The following is a 23725-nucleotide window of genomic DNA, read 5'->3' on the forward strand; positions in this document are numbered from 1 at the left end:
AAACTGCTCATCACATCGTCCATCTCAGTGGCTCACAGGAATGTTACACATGTAATATCCTAAAGCCTTTTCAGTGGCAGCTATGCCCGCTTGTCAAATACAGACTTCAGCAAGGTACAGCAACAATATTCACTTAAAGCGCCGATTTACCTTTGCCGGGTCTCAGCTTCTTCTATCAGCTTGGTTCTGCCACAGCTGTGGCTTTAAGGCTTCCCAGACGTAGTCTCCAGGCCACGTGCCTTCCAAGGCTACTGGTATCTCAGACACAGGGACCAGGCCTCTTGCCTTCCAAGGCTACTGGTATCCCAGACACAGGGACCCAGCCTCTGCCTTCCAGGCTAATGGTGTCCCAGACACAGGGACCAGGCTTCTTGCCTTCCAAGACTACTGGTATCCCGACACAGGGATCCAGTCTCTGCCTTCCAGGCTAATGGTGTCCCAGACACAGGGACCATGCTTCTTGCCTCACCAGGCCTCACCAGGCCTCACCAGGCCTCTCTCTCTCTGTTTCAAAACCACCAGGATTTATATATCCTTCTGTGCACACAGGACCTGTGATGATGTCACAGTCATGTGATCAGTCACCTGAGGGGGAGGTAAATGGTCAGCCAGAACACACCCCCTGGACATTTTAGCAATGCAGCAAGCCACTGCATTACACCACATATGCATGTATCCCATATGGACTTAATTGGTGTCGCCCTGGTTTGTGTATCCCCCACCGATGACCTGCTATTTTAATGGTATTGTTTGTCCTTTTAATACAATGATGTTAATTAAAAATTGATTTTTTACTGTAAATCAAGTTGTACTGACATGATTCTATTGAGGGTATTTTCACTCCATTTTCTCTGCAGGTTCTATTTATATTAGGAGTACCCACTATATTGACCCTGAAATTATGCTGATTTCTTTTGGCCATTTCATTCGGCTCATGTGTTTCTATGATTACCGGGGTTGTGCAGGGTTGCAGAACCTTAGACGGTGAGTGGCCCTTCGGTTGCTTTTCTTCATTGTGCAAACAGGTTCCGTTCATTTGCACTCCTCTCTCTCTTTTCAGCAGTAATGTTCAGGGACACTTGCTTGTGAAAGGCGGAGACTATACCGGGAGAAAAAGTGGCGGCTGGGGACTGAGTATGGACACCTGCCCGTCGCTGCCGCCATGAGGTTGTGAAAAACTTCCGCCTCCATGAGTCTAAAGGCCTCGTTTCAAGCACAAGCAGCTGCCAAAAATATGGCAGTATAGTATAGCAGCCTGTGGGTGGGTGGGTGGCTCGCTGCATACTTGCGCTTGCATTCCAAGTAATAGAAAACTAAGCAGATGGTGGCGTCTATAATCATCATGGCCTCACATTGGCACTATAAACTCCCCCCATGGAGAAGCCAGGGCCCTCCGGAGGAGTCTCTGGTTCTCTGGGGGGCCCATCCAACCCTGCTGAGAAGCAGCCCTGGCTAAGAAAAGTGTGTGGGAAGGTTCCCGGACACTATATGACTGCTTTTAATGTGGGTTGGACGTGCTTAATTGCATGTTATTTCTGAAACTGCATTGCAGATCAGGCCATTGCCCAACTCTGTAGTCATGAACTTAAATGGCAAAGAAAGATATTTGTGTGTCGAAGCACCACCGACAAGTGCAAGCTGATGTTGGATGGGCTGCCATTGCTTATGCGACAAGCTGCATTAGAGGACTTCCTTGGAGAAATGACAGCTGGAGTAGGTAAGGTTTCCCAAGTCAGTCCTTTCACCGAGCTAAAAAATATGGCTGTGGTGAAATACAACGCACCGACAAGCTATGGACTGGCTCTGTATCGTCCCGGTCCACATTCACTTGTCCACGTGTTTGTGGTTAGACGGGCCTTCCCAGTAAGTGCACTGGGGAGGGCACGGGTAATGTTGTAGGACCCGTGCTTGTGGAAGGCGGAGACGACACCGGGACAAATAGTGGCGGCTGGGGACCGAGTATGGACACCTGGCTGCAGCCATGAGGTTGTGAAAATCATAGAATCATAGAATCATAGAATGGTAGAGTTGGAAGGGACCTCCTGGGTCATCTGGTCCAACCCCCTGCTCAAAGCAGGATTCACTAGATCATCTCAGACAGATGTCTGTCCAGCCTCTGTTTGAAGACGTCCATTGAAGGGGAACTCACCACCTCTCGTGGCAGCCTGTTCCACTCATTAATCACCCTAACTGTCAAAAAGTTTTTTCTAATATCTAATCTGTGTCTCCTCCCATTTAGTTTCATCCCATTGCTTCTAGTCTTTCCTTGTGCAAATGAGAATAAAGATGATCCTTCTACAATGTGACAGCCCTTGACATATTTGTAGACAGCTATTAAGTCTCCTCTCAGTCTTCTTTTTTGCAAGCTAAACATTCCCAAATCCTGCAACCGTTTCTCATAGGACATGGTTTGCAGACCAGTCACCATTCTGGTCGCTCTTCTCTGAACTTGCTCCAGTTTGTCTATGTCTTTTTTAAAATGTGGTGCCCAAAACTGTACACAGTATTCCAGATGAGGTCTGACCAAAGAGGAGTAAAGACCGATAATGACTTCACGTGATCTAGACTGTATGCTTCTGTTAATACATCCCAGAATTGTATTTGCCTTTTTTGCTGCTGCATCACACTGTTGACTCATGTTCAGTCTATGATCTATTAGTATACCTAAGTCTTTTTCACATGTACTGTTGCTTAGCTCTATTCCTCCCATTCTGTATATGCTTTTTTCATTTTTATTGCCCAGATGTAGTACTTTGCATTTTTCCCTGTTAAAAACCATTCTGTTGGTTGCTGCCCACTGCTCCAGTTTATTTAGGTCTTTTTGAATCCTCTCTCTCTCTTCTCTAGTATTAGCTATCCCTCCTAGCTTTGTGTCATCAGCAAATTTAATCAGTTTACCCTCAATTCCTTCATCTAAATCATTGATAAAGATGTTGAACAATACAGGTCCCAGGACGGAGCCCTGTGGTACCCCACTTGAGACATTCATCCAGCTGGATGTGAAGCCATTTACAACCACCCTTTGAGTCCGATCACTAAGCCAGTTATGAATCCACCTAACAGTTGCCTGGTCCATTGCATACTTGGTCATTTTTTCAATAAGGATGGTGTGAGATACTTTGTCAAATGCTTTGCTGAAGTCAAGATATACTATATCTACAGCATTTCCCTGATCCACCCAGTCAGTGATTCTGTCATAGAAGGAAATTAAGTTAGTCTGACATGACTTGTTAGTTACAAACCCATGCTGACTCTGGTTAATCACTTCATTCTTATCCATGTACTTACATACATGTTGTTTAATAATTTGTTCAAAGATCTTTCCTGGTATAGAAGTCAGACTCACCGGCCTATAGTTCCCTGGGTCCACCTTCTTCCCCTTTTTGAAGATAGGAACAACATTTGCTCTTCTCCAGTCTTCTGGGACTTCTCCTGTTCTCCAAGAATTTTCAAAGATTATGGAGAGTGGTTCTAAAATTTCTTCTACGATCTCCTTCAGTACTCTGGGGTGTAATTCATCTGGACCTGGAGACTTGAACTCATTTATGTTAGCTAAATATTCCCTCACAATCTTTCTGTTTACAGATAACTTGGATTCCTCTATTCCTTTAAAAGGACAGTGAAGATCAGTTGATGTTACATTTTCTTTCTGAGAGAAAACAGATGCAAAATAGGAATTAAAAAGTTCGGCCTTCTCAACATCCTCTCTTACCATTTCTCCATTTTCATCCTGTAAAAATCCTATAGCATCTTTGACTTTTCTTTTACTTTTGACATACCCCCAAAATCCTTTTTTATTGCTTTTGACATCTCTTGCAAGCCTTAATTCATTGTCAGCTTTAGCTAACCTGATACGTGCCCTACAGGATCTGCAGACTGCATTATAATCTTCTTTAGATATGCCTCCCTCTTTCCATTTAATAAACATTTCTTTCTTTCTTTTTAGCATGTGTTTAAGTTCTGTGTTCATCCATCCTGGTTTCCTTAAATGCTTCCCATTCTTCCTACTTTTCGGGATTGTTAACGATTGTGCTTTGAGAATCTCATTTTTAAAAATTTCCCATCCTTCCTGGACATTTTTGTCCTTAAGGACATCCAGCCATTGGATCCCTCCTATTCTCTTTCTGAGTCTCTTAAAATCTGCCTTTCTAAAATCTAACCTTGAAGTTTGAGTCTTCACATGTCTTCCTCCTCTAGTTATCCAAAATTCTATAATAGCATGATCGCTGCCTCCTAGGGTCCCAGCCACCTTTACCTCCTCAACCATTTCCTCCCTGTTTATAAGGATTAGATCCAAAGTAGCAGATCCCCTTGTTTTCTCCCCTACCTTTTGGAAGATAAAGTTGTCAGCAAGAGAGGATAAGAATTTGCTTGACCTGTTAGTTTTACTTGAGAGAGATTCCCAACAAATGTCTGGATAGTTGAAATCTCCCATGACCACTACGTCATATTTTTTGGAGAACTTGGTCATTTGATACATAAAGAGTTCATCCATATCCTCAGCTTGCCCAGGTGGCCTGTAGTAAATGCCTACAATGGTGTCCTTTCCGTTGTTCTCTCCTTGTATTCTTACCCAAACAGTTTCCACAGAACTCCCAGTCTCTGAAGCTTCAATCTCTGTGCAGATATACACTTTTCTAACATACAATGCAACACCTCCTCCTCGTTTATCAAGTCTGTTTCTTGCAAATAAGTTGTATCCTTTTAGCCTTTTATTCCAATCATGTGTATCGTCCCACCAAGTTTCAGTGATTCCAATGACATCATATTCCTTTTCCTGCATTAGTAGTTCCAATTCTCCTTGTTTGTTGCCCATGCTTTGTGCATTTGTATAAAAACATTTTAGTTTGTGATTGGTTTCTCTTCCTCCCATATTTTTATTATTTAAATAGTTTTGTCTTTGTTCTTCCTTTCCACTTCCAGTAGCAGAGATCTCAATAGTATTTGTCAGTTGTATGGCTTTTTCTGGCCTTTTGCTTCCCTTCCCACATTGTTCTAGTTTAAAGCTCTCCTGATGAGTGTAGCAAGGCGACTTCCAAATACATGTTTTCCAGTCTTCGTAAGGTGCACCCCATCTCTAGCAAGTAGTCCATCGTATAGGTAATTCATTCCGTGATCCAGAAATCCAAATCCTTGTTGACGGCACCATCGACGTAGCCAGTTGTTCACCTGTAGAATCTTATTCCACCTCATTGTTCCATGGCCATCCACTGGGAGGATGGATGAGAAGACCACCTGCGCTCCCAATTCTTTCACTTTCTTGCCTAAGTCTTCAAAGTCACTGCAGATGGTTTCCAGGTCCTTTCTTGCGGTGTCATTTGTCCCCACATGTATTAGCAGGAATGGGTAGTGATCTGTAGGTCTGAAGAGTCTTGATATCCTGTCAGACACATCTTTAATTTTTGCTCCTGGAAGACAGCACATTTCTCTTGAGGTTATGTCTGGTCTGCAGATAGCGGCCTCTGTTCCTCTTAACAGGGAATCCCCCATGACCACCACTCTCCGTTTTTTCTTCACAACATTCTTCTTTCTCCATCCAGGAGGATTCTGAGGGCTTACAAGGTTATTCATTGCTGGCAAAGTCTTATTTTGCTGTATTTCTTCATGGTTCTCCTGCGTGAGAGCCTGGTACTGGTTCCTGAGCAGTATGGGTGCTGACTGCCTCTCGATCCTCCTGCTTCTGTGGGTCACATGCTTCCATTCCTCTGTTTCGTCAGGTGCAGTTCGAATTTCTTCTCTTTCTGAATCATGAAGAGATAATTCTGCTCTGTCTAAGAACTCTTCACCTTCCTTAATGATTTTCAAGGTAGTTAACCTCTCTTCTAGATTTCGCAACTTTTCCTCCAACAGGGACACAAGCTTGCATTTCTGGCATGTGAAGTTTGGCTTTTCCACTGGCAAGTCTGTGAACATGTAGCAGGATATGCAGCTCACCAAATGGCTCCTGGACTCTTCCATGTTCTTATTGTTAATGTTCTGAAAACAGTGAAAAAAGCTTAAAAAAAAAGCTTCAAAATGCACGCGCCGGTAGGCACGCGGTTTACCGATGTCCTCTTTTCAGCTCCAACAGCCAAAATCCAGTGTTCTTTGAGCTCGCGGAGACTCTTCACTTACCCCAAAATGCAGTGGGAATATGCAAATTATCTCCTCAGGACTCCTCCCCTGGTTTGCCGATGTCCTCTTTTCAGCTCCAACAGCCAAAATCCAGTGTTCTTTGAGCTCGCGGAGACTCTTCACTTACCCCAAAATGCAGTGGGAATATGCAAATTATCTCCTCAGGACTCCTCCCCTGGTTTGCCGATGTCCTCTTTTCAGCTCCAACAGCCAAAATCCAGTGTTCTTTGAGCTCGCGGAGACTCTTCACTTACCCCAAAATGCAGTGGGAATATGCAAATTATCTCCTCAGGACTCCTCCCCTGGTTTGCTGATGTCCTCTTTTCAGCTCCAACAGCCAAAATCCAGTGTTCTTTGAGCTCGCGGAGACTCTTCACTTACCCCAAAATGCAGTGGGAATATGCAAATTATCTCCTCAGGACTCCTCCCCTGGCATCTGCCTCCACGAGCCTAAAAGGCCACATTTCAAGTGCAGGCAGCTGTCAAAATTTGACAGTATAATATTGCAGCCTGTTGGTGGCTGGCGGCATACTTGCGCTTGCATTCCAAGGAATGGGGTAGGGACAACTGAATGCTGTGCTGGGACAAGGACGTGGATGGTGATTGTTGCAAGACTGTAACGACAAAGGCATCCTTGCATGTGCAAAGGATCACTTGTGATGGGCACAGTTTTAGGCAGTGACATGGGAATCAGAGATGCTTCCAGGCGTCTTCCCCATGCTGTTCCCCTGTCTTTTCAGCACTGTATGCATGTGTCTGATGATGAGTCACACACCACATGGCCAGATAAGGTTGTGAAATGTTAAAATTACATTTCCCAGTGAATGCATTTGTCTTGGTTGAAAGCAATGCAAAAGTGCAAAAACGTATCAAAAACGTTACTTGTGAACATAGCCCAAGGTGTGGAGGAGCATTTTTTGTTTTTGGTTATTTATTTTGCCTTATATACAAGTCATTACCCTGGAAAGGATGTTCCTTAACATTTTTCCCAGGAAAATCCATTTTGGTTTCGTTTTTGTATGTTTTATTGTGAGTCTGTAAAAGTGGCATAATACCTCTGACAACATTGTTGACACCAGTGACCTGGGAGTCAGAAATGCTTCCAGGGTTATTCTCCATGCTGTTCCCATGTTATTTGAGCACAGTTTTTATCGATTTGAGCAATTTTTAGGCCCTCTGCAGACCGCAGGGGGGGGGAGCCACCTGAAAAATGCTTCAGTTTCCCATAGACTTACATTGGGCTCGTTACTTGGTCCGAGCACTCGAGCATTTCAATTTGCTGGACTTGAACAACAAGTACCCAAGCATTTTAGTGCTCACTCATCACTAGTGAAGATCTTTTATTCTTTACACACAATTTAAAACATGGAGCCGGAGAAGCGGGGATTCTTCAGGACGACGGCCGTTTCGCACCAAGTCGGTGCTTTAACGAGTCCAAATACTATAGAAGGTATTTGGACCAGTTGAATCACCGGCTTAGTGCGAAACGGCCATTGACCTGAAGGACCCCCACTTCCCCTACTCCTTGTTTTAAATTGTGTGTAAAGAAAAAAGGATCTTCATATGAAATCACTAGCTGGAGTGCTGCCTTTTGTCTTCTCACATGGTGTTACAGGATATTCCTTCTTCAGGCTAAGCACCTGCTGATTAGCGATCGTTGTCCGTCTGGACTGATGCTCACTGAACTGCTTGAAGGTATGCGATCTGAATAGTGCCAGTTTCTTTCTTTCTATTTACATGCATTATATTACACTTACTGTTTAGCTCTGAACACTTACTTACAGCCTAGGTTGTGAGATGTTTGCAGTTCCACAGTTGTTAAATTTTTGCATCACTTTTTATCTAACTGATAAACAAAGCTTTGCTGATCTTCTTGTAGCCTTGTTGTATAGTCGTATTGTAACTTTCATCTTTTTTATTGTGTTTTTCTTTCTCAGATATTGAGCCACCGGGTTTTATAGGTAACCAAGTCCTGATAGTAGGAGGCGGCGTGTAGTGACTATGCACTACATGATCTCCTATCGATTTGCTCTTTCTTTATGTGATCTGGGGGGGCGGGGAGCACCGATGACATTGGCTTTCTCCCCATCCATTTGAAGCATACCCCAATATTTTTTAGGATTTCTCTCACCCTGGGCGCTCCAATGTCAAAGGTAGATATGAGGCGAATAGGTTTATGTGTTGGTAGTTCTATCACTGGGTACCAACAAACTCTCCCTTTCCTGTCCACATGCATGTTGAAAAGCCTCCCTAAGCACCTGGTTAGGGTAACCCCTCATTGAAAATCTCTGTCTTAAATCATCAGATTTAACTCTGAAGTATTTTTCATCAGAGCAATTCGTCTGAGTCTGAGATATTGGCCTTTAGGGATACCTTTTTTTCTGGGAGTAAGGGTGATGACTCTCCCATCTTAATAATGAATTGCTAGAAGTTGGTTTGCAATAGATGGAAGTCTTCAAGACATCTCCCCTCCCCGACTTTGCAATCACAACATCCAAAACGGGCAAGGTCCTTGCCTCTATTTCATAAGTGAAGCGAAAGCCGATCTCATTAATGTTGAGTAGCTGAACAATAGATTTGAAGGATCCAAGTGTGCATTATTTCTTATGGGTATGAGCTTCACAAATCCTATCCAAGAAGGAAAACTGTTGTAATGGATACTGGCATACTTGCACTACAAACCGCGCTTACTGTGTGATATTGTACGTTCCACCGACAGGGTGGCCCTCTATTACATGATCGCTGCAACTGCGGTCACATGCTCTACGGGCACACTGGAAGTCATGTCCATGGACCGGAAGTGACGTGGCGCTATGACCTGTGCGTTTCACTGGACTGTGAAGTCCAGGAACCGGAAATGACATAGGACGCCGATTCTATGGAGGGTAGTGCACTTGGACTGAAACTGACACAGTGTGAGGTGCTCTGTAACATCTCTGGCGGCGTGCTGGCATGGCTTACCATCTCCCACCATGCAAGACCGCCAACTTACCTACCAGCCCAGGCTGTGCACTGTACTCCTCTTCTTGCTGTGTGCATGTCTCTTGTCTGCTGGCTTAGGGCGGCGGCGCTGATACTTCCTGATTCTTAAAGTTACAGTGTGCGCAGTCCTAATGCGTCCCCAGCCTATTGCTGTGAGTCATTGGATACTTAAACCTCCTCCACCCAGTGGCAGGTGCCTGAGCAACACTTTCTTTCAGTGTGTTCTGTGCAACTGAGTTGACAGGTCCTGTCCTGAAACTGAGTACCCAGGCCCGTTACCTGTATCTGTTACTTCTAGTCTATTTCCACCACCCTGGGGGCTGAATGCCCAGGCTCTTTCCTGTATCTCGTTCCTGTCTGAACTGTGTCCTAGCCTGTTACCTGTTTGTCTCTATGTCCGATCCTTCCCTTTTACTGCAGTGTCTAAACCAGTACCTAACTCCTACTGTCTCTGTACTTCCGTTTGTGAGTTTTGTGTCCACTCGCTACTTCATAGCAAGTACCTTGTGTGTATCTGGTTCTGCTTGTCCCGTTTCCCTGCCTCCGTATCTACCTCCTGTGTTCTAGCTATCTTCCAGTGTTTCCCTGTCTGTTCTATGTGAACAGAGCCCTGTCTTGTCCTCTGCACCTGCGGCTTTGCTCTGGTCTGCTCCGCTTGTCCTCCGCACCTGCGGCTTTGCTCTGGTCTGCTCCGCTTGTCCTCCGCACCTGCGGCTCTGCTACGCTTGTCCTCCGCACCTGCGGCTCTGCTCTGCTCCGCTTGTCCTCCGCACCTGCGGCTCTGCTCTGCTCTGCTTGTCCTCCGCACCTGCAGCTCTGCTCTGCTTGTCCTCCGCACCTGTGGCTCTGCTCTGCTTGTACTCCGCACCTGCAGCTCTGCTCTGCTTGTCCTCCGCACCTGCGGCTTTGCTCTGCTCTGCTTGTCGTCTGCACCTGCGGCTCTGCCCTGCTCCACTTGTCCTCTGCACCTGCGGCTCTTCTCCGCCTTGCTCCGCTTGTCCTCTGCACCTGGGCTCTACTCTGCCCTGCTCCGCTTGTCCTCCGCACCTGTGGCTCTGTTCTGCCCTGCTCCGCTTGTCTTCCGTACCTGCGGCTCTGCTCTGCCCTGCTCCACTTGTCCTCCGCACCTGAGGCTCTGCTCTGTCCTGTTCCGCTTGTCCTCTGCACCTGCTGCTTTGCTCCTGTATCCCAGTCTGTACTGGTCCCTATTCAGCCTGTTTACCTACCTGCCAGTACCCGCCTGTCTGTATACCAGCTGTGCCTGCCAGTACCCGCCTGTCTGTATACCAGCCGTGCCTGCCAGAACCCGCCTGTCTGTATACCAGCCGTGCCTGCCAGTACCCACCTGTCTGTATACCTGCAGTGCCTGCCAGTACCCGCCTGTCTGTATACCAGATGTGCCTGCCCATTCCTGCATTTCCCGGTGTGGGTCAACAGCTTTTGACTGGGGTCTGACCTGGAGTAGCACCTGGGCCACCTCCCACGTCCCTCCTCGGACCACGGAGTTGATTAAGCTGCCGTGCGTCCGTAGTCAGATCTGTCGAGGCCCCTAGTCATGCCCCTCCAGGCAGTCCTCGGTTTGTGGCCCAGTGGGACCACAAACCACGCTCACGCCAAACAGTCCAGGTGTGAGCGTAACATGCTCTAGTAGACCACTGATCCCTATATGGGAACTGGTATAACTAACCAAACCCACTAATCAGCTCTACGCCACTGTAGGAGCTGTTTTCATATCTTTTGAAGATCCCACTATCTCTAAACTCACCTGATGATCCTTTCTTACAGAAGGGGAAACGTATAGGGAGATGACATGTTTTTTTGGGAGGCTACATGCTTATTCTTGGGTAATACTCAAGCGACACTTGGGAACTGCCCTTGTGAGGGCAGGAGCAATACAGGGGCACAACAGCGTACTCTACATACAGGTGAATCTCACTAAATTAGAATATCATCAAAAAGTTAATTTATTTCAGTTATTCAATACAAAAAGGGAAACTCATATATTATATAAAGTCATTACAAACAGTGATCTATTTCAAGTGTTTATTTCTGTTAATGTTGATGATTATGGCTTACAGCCAATGAAAACACAAAAGTCATTATCTCAGTAAATTAAAATACTTTATATCAACATTTTGAAAAATGTTTTTATTAAATCCGAAATGTTGGCCTACTGAAATGTATGTTCAGTAAAATGCACTCAATACTTGGTTGGGGCTCCTTTTGCATCAATTACTGCATCAATGCGGCAATGTGGCATGGAGGCGATCAGCCTGTGGCACTGCTGAGGTGTTATGGAAGCCCAGGTTGCTTTGATAGCAGCCTTCAGCTCGTCTGCATTGTTGGGTCTGGTGTCTCTCATCTTCCTCTGGACAAGTACACAGATTCTCTATGGGGTTAAGATCAGGCGAGTTTGCTGGCTTATCAAGCACAGTGATACTGTTGTTTATAAACCAGGTATTGGTACTTTTGCCAGTGTAGACAGGTGCCAAGTCCTGCTGGAGAATGAAATTTCCATCTTCAAAAAGCTTGTCGACAGAGAGAAGCATGAAGTGCTCTAAAATGTCCTGGTAGATGGCTGCGCTGACTTTGGTCTTGATAAAACACAGTGGACCTACACCAGCAGATGACATGGCTCCCCAAACCATCACTGATTGTGGAAACTTCACACTAGACATCAAGCAGCTTGGATTGTGTCCTCTCCAGTCTTCCTCCAGACTCTGGGACCTTGATTTCCAAATTAAAATTGGAACTCTGGGACCTTGTGGAGTGTGTCAATGACTGCCTTCTGGACATCTGTCAAGTCAGCAGTCTTCCCCATGATTGTGGAGCCTAGTGAAACAGACTAAGGGACCTTTTTAAACGCTTAGGAAGCCTTTGCAGGTGTTTTCTTGTTAATTATTCTAATTTACTGAGATAATGACTTTGTGTTTTCATTGGCTGTAAGCCATAATCATCAACATTAACAGAAATAAACAGTTGATATAGATCACTCTGTTCGTAATGACTCTATATAATATATGATTTTCACTTTTTGTATTGAAGAACTGAAATAAATTAACTTTTTGATGATATTCTAATCTAGTGAGATACACATGTATATACAGAGGACAAAAACCTCTTCCTGCTCCTATGCTAGATGATCTTTCTGGTCCTGCTCCTGCCGGTAAAACCGGGAATTATAAAGTCTGAAAAAGTGGTAAGATCAAACCATTTTTATTGAGCACTTGTTTAAACTGAGCACTAGTACCTCTAGGTACTTCTAATTGTTTGTCAGTCTTTTGGCCTTCTGTCTTAGGTCCATTTTACTATACATTATTATAAGGTAATCTTATTGTCTATATTGAGAGGTTTACATATACAGTACAGACCAAAAGTTTGGACACACCTCATTTTAAGATTTTTCTGTATTTTCATTACTTTGAAAATTGTACATTCAAACTGAAGGCATCAAAACTATGAATTAACACATGTAGAATTATATACTTAACAAAAAAGTGTGAAACAACTGAAAATATGTCTTACATTCTAGGTTCTTCAAAGTAGCCACCTTTTTCTTTGATGACTGCTTTGCACACTCCTGGCATTCTCTTGATGAGCTTCAAGAGGTACTCACCGGAAATGGTTTTCACTTCACAGGTGTGCCCTGTCAGGTTTAATAAGTGGGATTTCTTACCTTATAAATGGGGTTGGGACCATCAGTTGTGTTGTGCAGAAGTCAGGTGGATACACAGCTGATAGTCCTACTGAATAGACTGTTAGAATTTGTATTATGGCAAGAAAAAAGCAGCTAAGTAAAGAAAAACGAGTGGCCATCATTACTTTAAGAAGTGAAGGTCAGTCAGTCCGAAAAATTGGACAAACTTTGAATGTGTCCCCAAGTGCAGTTGCAAAAAACATCAAAGAAACTGGCTCACATGAGGACCGCCTCAGGAAAGGAAGGCCAAGAGTCACCTCTGCTTCTGAGGATAAGTTTATCGGAGTCACCAGCCTCAGAAATCGGAGGTTAACAGCAGCTCAGATTAGAGACCAGGTCAATGCCACACAGAGTTCTAGCACCAGACACATCTCTACAAAAACTGTTGTAGGAGACTTTGTGCAGCAGGCCTTCATGGTAAAATACAGTTATATGAAAAAGTTTGGGCACCCCTATTAATCTTAAGCTTAATGTATTATAAAAATTGGTGTTTTTGCAACAGCTATTTCAGTTTGATATATGTAATAACTGTTGGACACAGTAATGTTTCTGCCTTGAAATGAGGTTTATTGTAATAACAGAAAATGTGCAATCTGAATTCAAACAAAATTTGACAGGTGCATAAGTATGGGCACCCTTATCATTTTCTTGTTTTAAATACTCCTACCTACTTTTTACTGACTTACTAAAGCACTTTTTTTGGTTTTGTAACCTCATTGAGCTTTGAACTTCATAGCCAGGTGTATGCAATCATGAGAAAAGCTACTTAAAGTGGCCACTTGCAAGTTGTTCTCCTGTTTGAATTTCCTCTGAAGAGTGGCATCATGGGCTCCTCAAAACAACTGTCAAATGATCTGAAAACAAAGATTATTCAACATAGTTGTTCAGGGGAAGGATACAAAAAGCTGTCTCAGAGATTTAACCTGTCGGTTTCCACTGTGAGGAACATAGTAAGGAAATGGAAAAACACAGGGACAGTTCTTGTTAAGGCCAGAAGTGGCAGGCCAAGAAAAACATCAGAAAGGCAGAGAAGAAGAATGGTGAGATCAGTCAAGGACAATCCTCAGACCACCTCCAGAGAGCTGCAGCATTAACTTGCTGCAGATGGTGTCACTGTGCATCGGTCAACTATACAACGCACTTTGCACAAGGAGAAGCTGTATGGGAGAGTGATGCGAAAGAAGCCGTTTCTGCAAGCACGCCACAAACAGAGTCGACTGAGGTATGCAAAAGCACATTTGGAGAAAGCCAATTTCTTTTTGGAAGAAGGTCCTGTGGACTGATGAAACCAAGATTGAGTTGTTTGGTCATACAAAAAGGCGTTATGCATGGCGGCAAAAAACACAGCATTCCAAGAAAAACACTTGCTACCCACAGTAAAATTTGGTGGAGGTTCCATCATGCTTTGGGGCTGTGTGGCCAATGCCGGCACCAGGAATCTTGTTAAAGTTGAGGGATGCATGGATTCCACTCAGTATCAGCAGATTCTTGACAATAATGTTCAAGAATCAGTGACAAAGTTGAAGTTACGCAGGGGATGGATCTTTCAGCAAGACAATGATCCAAAACACCGCTCCAAATCTACTCAGGCATTCATGCAGAGGAACAATTACAATGTTCTGGAATGGCCATCCCAGTCCCCAGACCTGAATATCATTGAACATCTGTGGGATCATTTGAAGAGGGCTGTCCATGCTCGGCGACCATCAAACCTAACTGAACTGGAATTGTTTTGTAAAGAGGAATGGTCAAAAATACCTTCATCCAGGATCCAGGAAATCATTAAAAGCTACAGGAAGCGACTAGAGGCTGTTATTTTTGCAAAAGGAGGATCTACTAAATATTAATGTCACTTTTCTGGTGAGGTGCCCATACTTATGCACCTGTCAAATTTTTTTTGAATGCAGATTGCACATTTTCTGTTAGTACAATAAACCTCATTTCAAGGCAGAAACATTACTGTGTCCAACAGTTATTACATAGATCAAACTGAAATAGCTGCTGCAAAAACACCAATTTTTATAAAACATTAAGGTTAAGATTAATAGGGGTGCCCAAACTTTTTCATATAACTGTAGCTGCTAGGAAACCACTGGTAAGGACAGACAACAAGCAGAAAAGACTTGTTTGGGCTAAAGAACACAAGGAATGGACATTAGACCAGTGGAAATCTGTGCTTTGGTCTGATGAGTCCAAATTTGAGATCTTTGGTTCCAACCACCGTGTCTTTGTGCGATGCAGAAAAGGTGAACCGATGGACTCTACATGCCTGGTTCCCACCGTGAAGCATGGAGTAGGAGGTGTGATGGTGTGGGGGTGCTTTCCTGGTGCCACTGTTGGGGATTTATTAAAAATTGAAGGCCTACTGAACCAGCATGGCTACCACAGTGTTACGCTCGTGCCCGGACTGACTGGTGTGAGTTTGATTAGTGATCCCACTGTACCATGAGCCGAGGGAGTGCCTGGAGGGGCGTAACTAAGTATCAACCCGATCCGACCAAGGTTGCACGGCGGCTCAGTCGACTCCGTGAACCAAGGAGGAACCGAGCAGAGGGACCAGGTGCTACTCCAGGTCAGACCCCGGTCACAGCTGTTGACCCACACTGGGGAATGCAGGAACAGGCAGGTTAGACTGACATACAGACAGGTGGGTATTGGCAGGCACGGCTGGTATGCAGACAGGTGGGTACTGGTAAGCATGGCTGTTATGCAGACAGGTGGGTACTGGCAAGCACGGCTGGTATGCAGACAGGTGGGTACTGACAAGCACGGCTGGCATGCAGACAGGTGGGTACTGGCAAGCACGACTGAAGTGCAGACAGGGTGATACTGGCAAGCACGGCTGGAGTGCAGACAGGCAGGTACTAGCAGGTTGGAGCGCAGGCTGGATTGGGTCCAGTACAGACTGGGAGACAGGAACAGAGCCGCAGATGAGGTAGACAAGCAGAGTAAAGCGAAACCGCCGGAGCGCAGGACAAGGCAGAGCAAAGCGGAACCGCAGGTGCGGTGGACAAGGCAGAGCAGAGCAAAACCGCCGGAGCAGTGGACAAGGCAGAGCAGAGAGGAACCGCCGGAACGGTGGACAAGGCAGAGCAGAGAGGAACCTCCGGAGCGGTGGACAAGGCAGAGCAAAGCGAAACCGCAGGTGTGGTGGACAAGGCAGAGCAGAGAGAAACCGCCGGAGCGGTGGGCAAGGCAGAGCAGAGAGAAACCGCTGGCGCGGTGAGCAAGCAGAGCAGAACAAAACCGCAGGTGCGGTGGACAAGGCAGAGCAGAGCGAAACCGCTGGAGCGGTGGACAAGGCAGAGCAGAGAGGAACCGCCGGAGAGGTGGGCAAGGCAGAGCAGAGCGAAACTGCCAGAGCGGTGAGCAAGCAGAGCAGAACAGGGCTGACGGTGCAGGCAGAGAGGACAGGGCTCTGTTCACATGGAACAGACTGGAAGATACAGGAAGATGGCTAGAACACAGGAGGTAGATATGGAGGAAGGGAAAAGGGACAAGCAGAAACAGATACACACAAGGTACTTACAATGAAGTAAAGTAGCGAGTGGACACAAAACTCACAAACAGAAATACAGAGACAACGAGTTGGAGTTAGGTGCAGGTTCAGACACTGCAGGAAAAGGGAGGGTACAGACATAGAGACAAACAGGTAACAGGCTAGGAGACAGTTGAGTCAGGAACTGATACTGCAATGAGATACAGGAACGAGCCTGGGTATACAGCCCCCAGGGTGGCGGAAATGAACTAGAAGTCACAGATAACAGGCCTGGGTATACTGCCCCCAGGGTGGCAGAAACAGACTGGAAGTCAGAGATAACAGGCCTGGGTACGCAGTCCCCAGGGTGGCAGAAACAGACTAGAAGTCAGAGATAACAGGCCTGGGTATGCAGCCCCCAGGGTGGCAGACACAGACAAGATACAGGACAAGACCTGGCAACTCAGAGGCAAGGAGAACACTGATAGATAGTGTTGCTCAGGTACCTCCTTATGGGTGGAGGGGGTTTAAATATCCAGTGACTCACAGCAATAGGCTGGAGACACATTAGGGGTGGGCCCACAGCAGCTATAGGAATCAGGAAGTAACCGGTCCGCCGCCCTAAGCAGTCAGACCAGAGACATGCACACAGCATGAACTGAAGCAAGGTTTGCAGGCTGGACTGATGGGTAAGATTGCAGTCTTGCATGGTGGGAGGTGGTGCACTATGCAAGCACGCCGCCAGGAATGTTACACACAGCATCTTGCAGTGGCATGCTATTCCATCCGGTATGCATTTAGTTGGACCATCATTTATTTTTCAACAGGACAATGACCCCAAACACACCTCCAGGCTGTGTAAGGGCTATTTGACCAAGAAGGAGAGTGATGGGGTGCTACGCCAGATGACCTGGCCTCCACAGTCACCAGACCTGAACCCAATCAAGATGGTTTGGGGTGAGCTGGACCTCAGAGTGAAGGCAAAAGGGCCAACAAGTTCTAAGCATCTCTGGGAACTCCTTCAAGATTGTTGGAAGACCATTTCCGGTGACTACCTCTTGAGCTCATCATGAGAATGCCAAGAGTGTGCAAAGAAGTCATCAAAGCAAAAGGTGGCTACATTGAAGAACCTAGAATATAAGACATATTTTCAGTTGTTTCACACCTTTTTGTTAAGTATATAATTCCACATGAGTTAATTCATAGTTTTGATGCCTTCAGTGTGAATGTACAATTTTCAAAGTCATGAAAATACGGAAAAATCTTTAAATGAGAAGGTGTGTCCAAACTTTGGTCTGTACTGTAGGTATCACCTACCGTATGGTTGCTGATTTTTTAGTGTGCAAAATGACAAATCTTGTTTGAAATCAACAGCTCACATCAGTGGGAGTATTTCATAGTATACTATTTCATAGAAAATGTTGATTCTGAAAGGAAACTAAAGGTGTTCTGACAAATGTGTTTAGGTGTACTCATTTATGCTGAACACTGTATATGTAATGACTTAATTTATATTTTCCTCCACAGATGTACAATGCTTATCCATCCCTGTTTCGCTGGCTTCCAGGAAGTCACAAAGCCATCCTAAAAATCACTGATGAGTTACCCACTATACTTAGAGACATGTTGACGAAACTAAGAAGTCAACTGGATGTCAATGACCCAAGAACTTTTATAGATTACTTTCTGATCAAACAAAAAGAGGTAAAGTAATAAGATAGACAAGTGGTAATAGTAGTTGTCTGGGAGGAATAGAGAAGGGGAAATTTTCTGTGCAAGCAACAGTGGAGGAATCAAATTTTACTAAGTCCCTGAGCAACAAACTCCCATGATATTACACACTTAAGCCAGGCTGAGATATTACACATGATATTACACACTTAAGTCAGGCTGAGATACCAGATTCAAACAGCATGGGCTGTTAGACACTCTGAATCAGCTAAACAAATCTACGACAGAGACAAAGGTCTACTGAAATTTTTTTCAGCGCAATTTTGCACGTTAAAAAGAGTCTTTTCACTTCATTTTTTATTAAACTGGGTGTCTCTTCCAATTGGTGCCACTCTACTGATTCTGGAAAAGTTTTTCTTTGACTTCTGCGCTCTTCTATTCCAAAGTTATGCCCCATGTAATAAGAAATGGTGATGATTTTTCCTTCCAATAACTAGATGTAAACAGCAGAATTTCTCTTTGGGTTTGGCCGCCTTTTGATTGGCTAGTGTTGATCCAGTATTCTTCCTGTTTCCCATCTATATGTTTGTAGTGTTCAATGATATATTTGATATTTTGTGCATTTCAGGAGAAACCAGATCCTGAGTTATATTTTCATGATGATAACCTAACATCTCTTCTTTCGGACTTATTCTTTGCTGGAATAGAGACATCTGCTACCACCCTAACATGGGCCCTTCTATTGATGATGAAATATCCTGAAATTCAAAGTAAGGAGATGTCACAATATATTGTTGTAAAAAAAAATATAAGAGTATTTTAAATTATATGTAATTAAAAGGTTCCTAAAATAAAAAGTTATGTCCTATCCACAGGAGAGTATAACTTTTTGACTGCCAAGGGTCCAACCACTGGTTCCCTCAGTAATGCAGAGAATGGAGCACTGTAAAAGCATCTTGAGTGTAATGAAGGTGCACATGCTCTACTTCCACTCCATTAATAACATAGGAGGAGCATAGGGAGCAAGCTGTGTAATGTGGAAATCCATAGGGAGCAGTCTGTGTAACATGGTAGGAGCAGAGGGAGCAGTCTATGTAACATGGGAGGAGCAGAGGGAGTGACTAGCCCAGGGGATGGGGATGACTCAGTACCCGGGCCTTTGCCTGGCCTTCGGGATGTCGCGATGGTCGGCTCCCGGGCCCGTACCCTGGGGTCAGCTTTAAAAAGGGGATTGTTTGTTAATTTTATGAAAGTTCGTGACGCCACCTGTGGTTTCTGGTGAGAATCACCAGCGCTACGGCAGTCCACTGAGGCCGGTAATAAGGCAGCTCGATGGTATAGCTCCCTACAGGTGGAGCTAGGCCTCAGGGCAGCGTACGGAGAGGGGATGCAGGACAGGAGAGACCCAGTCGGGCCTATGGAAAGACAGGCAAACACACACTGTTCTCTTCAGTACCTTTTACTGGTGGAATTTCAGGCACATCCCGGAGCACTGCAGGATGAAGGGTGCATTTCAGGATCCTCCCCAGTGAGCGGGTATAGGGCCTCCTGTTTCTGCCTTTGTGTAGTAAGTTTCTGACCTGCCTGGAGCTAGGCCTAACTTTGTCTCTGTCCTGCTCTGGCTGACTTTGTGGTAGGGCCTTCTCTTGGAGTGCACGCTCCCAGTTTGCGGGGCCTATGCTTCTCCTGGCTCTGTTACGTATCAGCACGTTAGCGATCCTGGGACCTGTAGTTCTCCAGGGATTCCGGTTATGCCTTACTGGGCCATAGAGATCCCTGTAAGCTCGAACCTGGTGTCCGATATATGTTTCGGGTGAGCTGATTAAGCTCCTCTGCCCCCTATGTTACTCTACTTTTCCACTCGCCTTCGGCCTACTCAGGCCCTTGCTAGGCTATACACACTGGCAGTTAGCTGGCTGCCTCTTCTGCCGCTCTCTGAGCATCGGCAGCACTCCTAGCTCACTAACCTGAGCTGCTTGAGTCTGGATTATGCTCAACTGCAGGCTAACAACCACTGCAGGAGCTGGAACTGGCTCTGTCTCCTGAGGTAACTCTTCTCAGACTGCTCCCAGACTCCAGACTGACTACCTAGCTCCACCTTCACTATTTATATCCCTAACGGGCTCCCTCTGGTGGTCTGAGGTGGAAGGTGGAGGTGTGTGCATGCTGTGGGGGCCTCTTGTGGAGGAATCCGTTAATGCACACTTCTAGGATCTGTGGTACCAAGCATAGCTGGGCGCCACAGGAGCAGTCTGTGTAATATGGGAGGAGCAGAGGGAGCAATCTGTGTAACATGGGAGGAGCAGAGGGAGCAGTCTGTGTAACATGGGAGGAGCAGAGGGAGCAGTCTGTATAACATGGGAGGAGCAGAGGGAGCTGTCTGTTTAACATGGGAGGAGCAGAGGGAGCAGTCTGTGTAACATGGGAGGAGCAGAGGGAGCAGTCTTTGTAACGCGGGAGGAGCAGAGGTTTCAGTCTGTGTAACATGGGAGGAGCAGAGGGAGCAGTCTGTAATGTGGGAGGAGCAGAGGGAGCAGTCTGTGTAATGTGGGGAGGAGCAGAGGGAGCAGTCTGTGTAATGTGGGAGGAGTAGAGGGAGCAGTCTGTGTAACATGGGAGGAGCAGAGGGAGCAGTCTGCATAACGTCGGAGAAGCAGAGGGAGCAGTCTGTGACGTGGGAGGAGCAGAGGGAGCAGTCTGTGTAACCTGGGAGTAGCAGAGGGAGCAGTCTGTGTAACATGGGAGCAGCTGAGGGAGCAGTCTGTGTAGCATGGGAGCAGTCTGTGTAATGTGGGAGGAGCAGAGGGAGCAGTCTGTGTAACATGGGAGGAGCAGAGGGAGCAGTCTGTGTAACATGGGAGGAGCAGAGGGAGCAGTGTGTTTAACATAGGAGGAGCAGAGGGAGCAGTCTGTGTAATATGGGAGGAGCAGAGGGAGCAGTCTGTAACGTGGGAGGAGCAGAGGGAGCAGTCTGTGTAATATGGGAGGAGCAGAGGGAGCAGTCTGTAATATGGGAGGAGCAGAGGGAGCAGTCTGTAACGTGGGAGGAGCAGAGGGAGCAGTCTGTGTAATATGGGAGGAGCAGAGGGAGCAGTCTGTAATATGGGAGGAGCAGAGGGAGCAGTCTGTAACATGTGAGCAGCATAAGAAGCAGTCTATGTAACATAGGTGGAGCATAGAAGAAAAAATCCAATGGATTCCATCAGTGCAGCAGGAAAAAAAATCGATAGCAGAATAGATTCAGCCTCAGAAGTATGGAAAATCCAAGTTTTATTAGACAAAGATTAAAAATATGTATCTGACATCAATATGTCACAATTTTCTCTTCCCCTCCACTGGGGTTTGGACATAGTGCCGTGAGATACATGTTTTTTAATCTCTGTCTAATAAAACTTGGATTTTACATACTTCTGAGGCTGAATCTATTCTGCTATCGATAGGATGAGCATATGGAGCAATCTGTGTAATGTTGAAAGGCATAGAAAACAGTCTGTGTAACTTGGTCCCTATGCTCCTCCCATGTTACCCAGACTGCCTTTATGCTTTTTCACTTCACACAGGCTTATCCTTATGCTCCTCCCATGTTACATAGGGAGCTGTCTGTATAACATGGGAGGAGGATAAGGAGCAATTTGTATTACATGGGGGCAGCATAGGGAGCAGTCTGTGTAACATGGGAGGAGCAACAGGGAAGTCTTTGTGAATGAAATAAGAACTTGTTGCTTACTCCCTGTGAGAAGTGAAGCCACAGAGAGCAGTTTGTGAAAATGAGGGGGGAATTGGACATAGTCTGTGCGGATAAGGGGCATAAGGAACAGTTTGTGGAGTAAAGAGGGCATGCAGTTTGTGGCAGTGAGCATAAGCAGCACCCTATGAGAGAGTTGTAAGTGGTAAAATTGCATAGAAATCCTTTACCATATAGCAATCACAATGGTTGCAAAAGACCTTTTCCAAGGGTCATTCCTAGTGATGAGTGAACGTGCTCGCCACTACTCGGTACTCGCCTGAGCATCATGGTGCTCGACAAGCTCGGCGCTCGGCGAGTATTTCCGGGTTGCTCGAGCGGGAACTCGGGTCCCCTCCCTGCATGTTTGGTGCTCTTTAGAGAGCCAATGAACATGCAGGGATTGCCTGCCATGCACTGTAATGCCGTAGCCATGTTGGTTGTGGGCATTACAGTGATTGGCTGGCCGCACAGCGTCATCAGGTCTATATTAGACCTGGCGCCGCTGTGCTCGTCACAGTCACTCCGGATCAGACAGTGTAGGGAGAGGTGCTGCTGAGCTAGGGAGAGATTTGCTTGTGTATTAGGTAGTGTAGGGAGAAAAAATGTACATTACACACATCCATCTTAACAAACAGTACTTCTGAGGACTAATCCATCTGCAGAGATATCAGGCAGGCAGGCAGGGTGTATAGGCAGGCAGTGTATATAGCAGATTTCAGTGCATATAGCACAAGAGGCTCCATTCCAATTCTGCATTCTGCTGCTGTTAGATATTTCTATACAAAGGCCCAGGTCTCAGGGACCAGGAATACTTTTCTTTTGGATCTTAATCCTCATTATTGGCTTAAAAGGCAGTCCAGAGAACACAGTTTTTCTGCGCCATTTGCTTGTTGGCACTGCAGAATACAGCCAGGTCCTTTCCATAGTACAGCGCTAAAAATCCATCTATTTAAAACTACGTTTTCAGAAAATACTGCCATTTCTGGCCTCCATTAAAAAAAATTTCAGTGTGTCAGTGAAGCAATTGACACCAGATTGCTGTTCAAACTAGTTACCTACAGGCCAGGTATTTAAAACTGTGTTTTCTCCGTTAAACGGCTCACATATATGTTGTCAGAAAATCCTGCCATTTCTGGCCTCCATTAAAAATTTCCTTTAGTGTGTCAGTGAAGCAATTCACAGCAGTTTGCTGTTCAAACTACTTAGCTACAGGCCAGGTATTTAAAACTCTGTTTTCTCCATCACACGGATCACATATATGACTCGCCCAGGGGGATATGGGGGACTCGGTACCCGGGTCTTTACCTCCTTGGGATGTCACGGCAGTCGGCTCCCGGGCCTGTACTCTGGGGTCACTCTTTAAAAGGGGGTTTGTTAACATTTTGTCTCGTGATGCCACCTGTGGCTCCTGGTAATGGATACCAGTGCTGCTGCAGACCTCCGGGGGTGATGGGACGGCAGCTGGGATGTTTCTGCTCCCCACAGGCGGAGCGGGACCCCAGGGTAGGGTTGATGGAAGGGATGCAGGTGAGAGGTGGCCTGTCGGGTCAGGGGGAATAACGGACACGCACACAGGGGATTCGCTTCAGTACTTTTACTGGTGTAACGACAGGTATGGTCCAGGGTACCTAGTAGGAAGGGTGCACTTCTGGACTCTCCCCAGTGAGCGGGTTGTAGGCCTCCTTGTCCGTTTATTCCTCTTTCTAAAGCTTCTGGCAAGCCTAGAACTAGGCCTAGCTTCTGCACTGTTTCACTCTCATCCTGTCTGCTTGATAATAGAACTTTTCTCTGGTTACCACTATCCCTGGACGCTGGGGCCTTCGTGGTTACTAGTTCTGAAAAATGATGATAGCTTCAGGTTGACCAGGGGTCTGGAACCCTTCTGGAATGCCAGTTGTTCCTACTGGGTGTAGAGGACCCTGTAGGCGCAGATCTGGTGTCCGGCTTGTGTCCTGGGGTGAGCTTTAGATGCTCCTCTGACCCCCTCAACTCCTCTGTCTTTGCCTTCGGCCACACTCGGGGCCCTCAACACACAGCAGCTCCCGTTCTGCTTCTT

General features: G+C 45.9%; 1 protein-coding gene across 1 annotated transcript in view; it reads left to right on the plus strand.

The window, feature by feature from the left end:
- The window catches only part of LOC141258807 (cytochrome P450 2C5-like), a 283474-nt gene that overhangs the window by 165463 nt on the left and 94286 nt on the right, over positions 1-23725 (plus strand). Inside the window, exons 6-7 of the mRNA XM_073673949.1 lie at positions 17799-17975; positions 18571-18712. Coding sequence (XP_073530050.1) covers positions 17799-17975; positions 18571-18712 — 319 coding nt within the window. The remainder of the gene's footprint in view (positions 1-17798; positions 17976-18570; positions 18713-23725) is intronic.

Source organism: Phyllobates terribilis, unplaced genomic scaffold, assembly GCF_046119375.1.
Source record: "Phyllobates terribilis strain yellow unplaced genomic scaffold, ASM4611937v1 Scaffold_3__8_contigs__length_932513732, whole genome shotgun sequence".
Taxonomy (NCBI): Eukaryota; Metazoa; Chordata; class Amphibia; order Anura; family Dendrobatidae; genus Phyllobates; species Phyllobates terribilis.